This window comes from Daphnia pulex, chromosome 9, assembly GCF_021134715.1.
Source record: "Daphnia pulex isolate KAP4 chromosome 9, ASM2113471v1".
NCBI lineage: Eukaryota > Metazoa > Arthropoda > Branchiopoda > Diplostraca > Daphniidae > Daphnia > Daphnia pulex.
The window spans coordinates 8,662,965-8,669,971 of record NC_060025.1 but is presented as its reverse complement, the minus strand read 5'-3'; the positions used below and the strand labels follow the sequence as shown (position 1 = coordinate 8,669,971).

The window sequence follows — 7,007 nt, the reverse complement described above, 5'->3', positions numbered from 1 at the left end:
TATAGCCTATACATATGGGCAGATACTTAATTTCTTTAAAAAACAATTGTTTCTAATAATAAACGAAAATTCAGCATAGCCTTGTTATTACCGATTATGCTATTTATCGAAATTTTAAATACCAAATTCACAAATTGTACGTTTGTTTCCTCAAGAATCCTCCTTTTGAAATAATGACTCGAGGACCTAATGGCACGTTCACTTATTCTGGATCATCACTTCAGATAATCAAGTGGTTAGCAGAAAAATTTAAATTTAAGTAAGTCTAACTCTTTGGTTTGGTCGAATTCCAGAAAAAAACTAAACGTATTGCATAATGGTTATACATTTTACAGGTTGTCCGTCATTCCCATTAATCAAACTCTAGCCAATAAATTAGGTACTCATGCGGCTGCGTTTTACCAACTTCAAAACGATCAAGTAATTTAGATGAGATTGTGCTCCATAAATTAATCAGAATTCAGAGGTTACATCGAGGGTTACATTGTAGGCCTAATCAGCTTTATATTTAAAAAGAAACAATGGTTAATTGGTTATAAACAAATAAATCAATGGCCATTTAAAATTATTAGGATATCAATGGAATAGTGCCCTCTTTCTTCCTATCCATGGATCGGGTAGAAAGATTCGATTTTACGTCTTTTATATGGGCTGAAGGATTTCGTCTTGTTTTGCCCAGACCCGGAGAGGAAAGCAGATTATTCGCTTTTATTCGCCCATTCCAACCCTGGGTGAATTTTATCAAATAGCGTAATTTTGCTAATTGTTCATTGACAGATTCACAATCCAATAATTTCAGGTTTGGCTGTCGATTTTCGTCAGCGTTTTGGTTATTGTTGGCGCCATGAAGATTTTTGATTGGATCTATTTTCGACACGATTTAAATAATTTTATCGATACGTCTGCGGACACAAAACATAATCCACAGGATGGTGACGTAAAAGAAAATTCAGTACCAAAAAGGAACTTTATTTCCACCAGTAACCACGTGATTTACGTAATAAATACACTTACGAATCAAGGTAAATTTCTGCCAATTTATTTTTTTTTCGAACACTAAATAATCGAATCATTTATTTGAGCAACAATAGGAGGGAGAGAAGCTTTCAGTCGCCACTCATTTCGAATCCTAGCTGGTTTCTGGGTTTTGTGCGCCATGGTATTGGTCAATTCTTACACTGGAATTGTCACTTCATCACTAACAACGCCCAAACTGAAACCGTCTATTGAATCATTAGAAGAATTAGCAGCCAGTACAGAAATTGGAATAGTTGTCAGGAGTGACACACCGATTGGAGCACAAATTCTCGTAAAAGCACAAAATTCATTCAATCTATGTAATATTTAATTTAATTTACTTTTAAAACTTTACTATATAAAAAAATCAGGAAGCAACATCCGGCATTTATAAGGTTCTTGGAGATCAAGTGCGACTTCATCCTGATCGCATATTTGTCGATCCGTTTAAATTAAATGCAAAATTGGAAACTGGTCAATTTGCTTACGCATATGTAATTAAAGTTTTCTACTGTTAGGGCTTACTTAGTCCGACTTAGTCTTAATACTCTTACTAACAGTTTGAATCTATTTTTGAATTAGATGAACACCTTTACCATTGCGTTTGTGAGTTCTCATTATAAAAAAGAAGGGACGTGTCGTTTCAAAGTTTCGAAGCCACTGCCTATTTTGACTGGATTTTACTCATTGCTCCATAAAAAGGGAACTTGGTACACCAAAACCATAAGAAGAGGGTAGGCAATTCCTAAACAGATCAATTTGTGAACTTTTTTTTAACCAATACTACAAATTACTACATTTACAGACTGATGGACTTGTGGGAGAGTGGCCTTGTTAAATTTTGGGTGAATAATCTTCCTACCTTACCAAAGGCAGATGCTTGTTTCGTCGACAGCAAACGTGGAGTCTCTCGCCCAGTTGCTATCAAGTTAACTGATTTGACTAGCGCCTTTCTAATTCTGGGGATCGGGATCGGATTAGCAATTTTGGTTTTCATGTTGGAACTTATCTACTGGAAACTGCTGGCGATGCAAAAGAAACTCGCTATAGTCGAGATCTAAGATCTCATAACGAATAAGAAGAATATCGGTGACTTAGTAGTGGTTGTAAGGTAGAGTTTAGTAGTTGAAGAAAAAAAAAGAAACTAGAAATTATACGATTAACTAAATGTTTTAGAACTTACTTGGTAATTAATTTAATTACATATGTGGTAGATTATAGTCAGAATGCAGCAACGAAAATGTATTGTTATCCTCGATTGTGTAACCAATAAAATTAGCATATTCTATCTCAAAATACAAGTTTGTGTGATGGAGCTCGTTTGTTTTGATCCATTTGGTCCAATCCTGTGAAGCGCCATCTCTTAGTCACCCGTATCAATAGGAATAGACCAATTTGAACAGAATATTAGTTTTGGTTTTCAACACCCATGTAGTTCAAACAAAATATTCTTTTTTTCATTGCTTAGAAAATTTTCAATACACGTCGATTGGGAAAATCTAATGGTAATTAGATTCAAGTAATCACAGAAAACGAGCTCCTGGTGGGCTGGCGGTGCAATAGCCTGACTGTCTAAAATCGTCTGCTGTATTAGCTTTTCATTCAATTTTCATGGAACTTGGAAAAGAACGTGGGAACTGGGAACCATGTCCGGCATCTCCATGTCCATGCTTAACCCATGCCGTGCTCCTCTCCATACAAATCAAATCCCTAGGTATGTATTGTTACCATTACTCTAAATGACTAATAGTTACGTGCAATCCATATTTCACTGCGTTAGTGACTTCGTGATCAAGTGAATCGTGTTGCAAAAACAAAGGAGTGTGGGCGGTTATTCGTTTAACGTGCTTACTTATCCTACCCAATTTCTACTTTTTCAGTTAGTAAGTTGCCATTTAAAAAACCTTCTGCTGGCTATAACATGCTATACTCCCCCGATTTTTTGTCAACTTTTTCTGTGTTAAAAGTTGTAACGTCATGTTGAAATGTGGAAGGTAGAAGTTGATTCAGTAGTCATTGATAAGGCATTGTGATTTCCAATAACAAGTTTTCTTTGTTATGTTTTTGAAAGTTATGGGATAACTAAGAATGTTACGTCATCAATGATGAGGTGTAAGGACTGAGTGCTGGGACTCCTGCGAACAAATGTATAAGAGGATGTATTGGCTGCAAACTGTCTTAATCAACAACATATGCATCACTCTGTTTCAGATGAAGTAAGAAAATATTTTTTTAATGTGCAAATTTTAACACATATTCTGTAATATTGCTATCTGATTTCAGTTTGTTACAGCATGACAAACCATATCTTTTGCGTGACGTTTTACCACCTTCCCACTCCGATTACGACCCAACAACTATCACGGATCATTCAAAAGTGAGTGCTTCATCCACTAGTGCTGACCTTTTTAATTTGGCTTTCTTCGTGACACGTCCTCTCTCTATCACTTTGCCTAGTTTCTTTGAAATATTACCCTTCTGATACCGATCAGCAAATTTTTTGCTAGCTCTTCTTGCCAGGGCAATGCCGTCCGGAAAAGTCCATTTTAGGATGAAATTTTATAACTTTCAATTTGCCAGTGAATCTGGTTTCGTTCTCGAATGAAATAACTAGTAGAAGACTCAGAGTGGCTCTTATCAGTTCTTTCTTGTTTTTGTTGTGAATCGCAAAAAGATTTTCATACCTTTAGGAATATTACTCCAACTTTTGAGACGTTCGACGAAAAAACCACACAGACAAATGTGAATCAAATTTAACTATTTTTATCTGTCGTAAATTTTAATTTTTGGGGGTATTAACCAGAGGTATTAACTCCATATTCTACGCTTTAGCTTGACTTGTTTGTAAACTCTCGTCATGGCAACTGAGGTCAAATTTGTATTTAAACTCCGCCAGCTGGTGTGCTCCTAGCTTCAAAGATTCCTTGTACTCTAGTACTCTACCTAGGACAAATTTATTGTTTAATATCCCCTAGCTGAGATGCTCCTTGATTCAAAGGTATCTTGAGCAAGTTTGTACAGTTAGACCATTTGCATGGATTCCGAGACAGCTGCATTTGAATCGCGATGCTGACTATGTTAATTATTAAAACGTAGTAGTTATAGACAATCCGTTGTTAGAATGTTAGCGATGAGAAAAAGCGGAATGATATCAAACAATATTGCTGCGCAGTAGCATGCAGCATTAACCATGTTTTATTTGTGCTGATTTAATATTTATGATGAGAATATCTGCAGGCCCATGGCCATTTGACCAACAACAGATGCGAGCATATATTATGAGCTAGTTCTGTAGTTTATGAGGGAAAATTTCCTGAAAATGTTGAATTGTAGCTTGGTTTTCTAGGGAAATGCAAATGATTTATAATCAAAGACCTCATCCAAGTTCAATCCCCAATTATTTAGTTTCCGTAAAGTCACCGAAGTCGACTAAAATGACCAAAGTCTCACTTAATACTATTTGTGAAAACAAAACTTTCTGACGTTTTTTAGTTCGAGAACTCATTTTTACAATCGAATTGCCAACTACAAGTTGAGGCAGTTGACAAGGCAGTGATTTGTGATTCTATCTTGCGTGTTTTGGTTTTTCATTTTATTGATCTTGGGTAACAAAAGAGTGGCAAGGCTATTCATGCGTGTGATCTTATCATTTTAAACTGTTAGTCAATGAATAGATGACGTTATTAGTTAGCAAAATATTTTTCTCCGATTAATTTAAAACTTTAATTCTTTAGATAACCCATACATTTTCACAAGAGATGCGGAAGGAAAAATGATAATAAAGGAGACTAAATGCTGAATTGCTTCACACGGATGTAGAGGCAGCCTTTTGAAAACGGAGGTAAAAAAAAAAACAATGCTTTTCACAACATTCGTTACGTTTGACAATAGTCTCATTGTTTATGAACCCTAAAACACAGCACAACTTGGAAATACCAGCCCGACAATAAACCCAGCAATCTTCAAGGCCGTTTCGGTCCAAAAATCTAACCGATTTCAAATCGTTCCCAAAACACTTTACAAAATTATAAGTAGGTCAGCGTTCGTTTTCGTTCAGCAGTTATTAGCAGAGCTGCTGATATTGTGAAGGTGATGGCTCTCATGGACGAAGAAAAAAGGGGTGTGGTCGCTGAAATGTTCGCACGATCAGCAACATCACGGTGCAGACAGTCATGCGAGAAATTGTCAGTAGTTACTTCCATGTGTAACAGCCTACAAAGGACAACATTGTTGTACACACCCAACTGCGGGTGCAAGGTCAGTTTGGAACAAACATTTTAACGACGTCTCCTTATTTCTTGGAAATTTTTAGAAAGGCGGAAGGAACAATGGACCTCATCCACGCCCATCCCGGAATAAATCGGTTCCGATTTTTCCCAACGAAAACTACGAACCTGACCTTGTCCTCCCGATGGTTATCTTTTTGTTCTCTCGGCTAGTGTTGTGCGGCGGGTATAAATAGGACGCCGTGAACGAAGTACAATCAGTTCAAACCTTACCCTTCCCAGCGCTTTCCAGCAACTTACAAGCGAATCAACATGCAATCAATTGTAAGTTTACTTCTTTAAAGTTTTCAATTCATTTCAGTAACGGCTTCATTTTTTTATTCAACAGATTGCGTTGTCATTATTTGTTATGGCCGCTTCAGTCTGCCACTGTCAGCTGACGGCTTTCCATCCGTTCGTCAGTGCTGGATCGGCGAACTTTGCTCCGGTACCCGTGGCCACCTGGGCGCCCTCCTTGTACTCCATGTCCCAGTACCACGCCCAAGATGAGCTCGGCCAAGCTTCTTACGGCTACGCTTATCCCGGACAGGCGGCTTCCAACTTCCGTGACGCCTGGGGTAATCAAGTCGGAAGCTGGGCCTACATCGACGCGGAAGGCAAAGAAGTCCGCGTCAGCTATGTGGCCGATTCGAGGGGATTCCGCGTTCTATCCAACAATTTGCCCCAAGCTCCGATGTCGGTCCATTCTTCTCCACTCGTCGCTCCCGTCCAAGTTTCCGACACTCCCGAAGTCGAGGAAGCCAAACGGGCGCATTTCGCTGCTGTGGCGGAAGCCAAGGCCCGCAATGCGGCCGCTGTTGCTGCAGCCGGTGGCAGCCGTCATCGTCGTAGCCCTAGCCGTTATTATTCAGCACCCAAACCAGTTGCTCATCATTATGTCCAGCCGACTTATTACAGCTACCAAAAAGCGGCCGTTCCAGTTGTTCATGTTGCTCCTGTTGAACCTATTGTTCCTGTCGTCCAACCAACTGCTCACGCTTTCCCTACTTTCCCAACTGTTCACGCTGTTCCAGTTGCTCCCGCTGTCCATGCCGAGGTCCACGCCCTTCCGGTTGCTGCTCCAGCTGTTGTCCAGGTTGCGCCAGTCCCATCACCCATCATCAGCAAATTCCATTCACAGGACGAGCTGGGCCAAGCCGCATTTGGTCACGTCACTGCCGACCAGTCCGCTTCGAATTTCCGTGATGCAGCCGGAAATCAGATGGGCCACTATGCCTACATCAATCCCGACGGCCAACAAATCGTAGTCTATTACACAGCCGGAGCTGGTGGCTTTAGAGTTATCTCAAATGCATTGCCAGAGGCACCTGTCCAATTCCAGCATACAGCGCATGCTGCTCCGGCAGCCGTCCAGGACACTCCTGAAGTTGCTCAAGCTCGTCGAGAACATTTAGCTCTTGTCGAAGAGGTGCGTAACCGCGTCAAATCTTCGCCTTGAGATGTTTTCTTCACCTACATACCAAATCAGTTACAGTCTAATTGAGCTTCGCGTGTATATAAACTTCATCTTGTCTTTCCTCATTACATTAGCAGTTGAGCAGCATTAAATGTGTTGCTTTTTGTTACCATTGCACCAATACATTTTCTTAAGAGACAATCAAACTTTTAAATAAATTTGATCTATAGTAAATCGGCTGATTAAAGGAGTCGGAATTAAAACAAGCTAAACTAAATCTTTGCTAATGTTCGCTGGTTCGCATACCC

At 39.5% G+C, this 7,007-nt stretch overlaps 2 protein-coding genes across 2 annotated transcripts; both read left to right on the top strand.

Moving 5' to 3' along the window:
• The first annotated feature begins 26 nt into the window (after positions 1-26).
• LOC124201761 (ionotropic receptor 93a-like) lies at positions 27-2,280 on the top strand. The gene is made up of 8 exons (XM_046597987.1): positions 27-259; positions 336-420; positions 573-731; positions 800-1,022; positions 1,092-1,309; positions 1,389-1,511; positions 1,600-1,751; positions 1,823-2,280. The coding sequence occupies exons 1-8, from the start codon at positions 174-176 to the stop codon at positions 2,076-2,078; spliced, it is 1,302 nt and encodes a 433-aa protein (XP_046453943.1). The 5' UTR covers positions 27-173; the 3' UTR covers positions 2,079-2,280.
• An 808-nt stretch (positions 2,281-3,088) lies between these two features.
• On the top strand, positions 3,089-6,900 carry LOC124201762. The gene is made up of 6 exons (XM_046597988.1): positions 3,089-3,233; positions 3,301-3,394; positions 4,752-4,858; positions 4,938-5,274; positions 5,330-5,567; positions 5,632-6,900. Exons 5-6 carry the CDS (start codon positions 5,556-5,558, stop codon positions 6,739-6,741), a joined length of 1,122 nt encoding a protein of 373 aa, XP_046453944.1. The 5' UTR covers positions 3,089-3,233; positions 3,301-3,394; positions 4,752-4,858; positions 4,938-5,274; positions 5,330-5,555; the 3' UTR covers positions 6,742-6,900.
• Positions 6,901-7,007: the final 107 nt, after the last annotated feature.

Bases quoted from the DNA above. Each gene is read 5' to 3' on its own strand.
- LOC124201761 (XM_046597987.1), top strand. From the start codon at position 174: ATGACTCGAGGACCTAATGGCACGTTCACTTATTCTGGATCATCACTT. The intron at 260-335 runs GTAAGTCTAACT...TACATTTTACAG, and splicing joins GCAGAAAAATTTAAATTTAA to GTTGTCCGTCATTCCCATTA. The intron at 1,512-1,599 runs GTAATTAAAGTT...TTTTTGAATTAG, and splicing joins GTCAATTTGCTTACGCATAT to ATGAACACCTTTACCATTGC.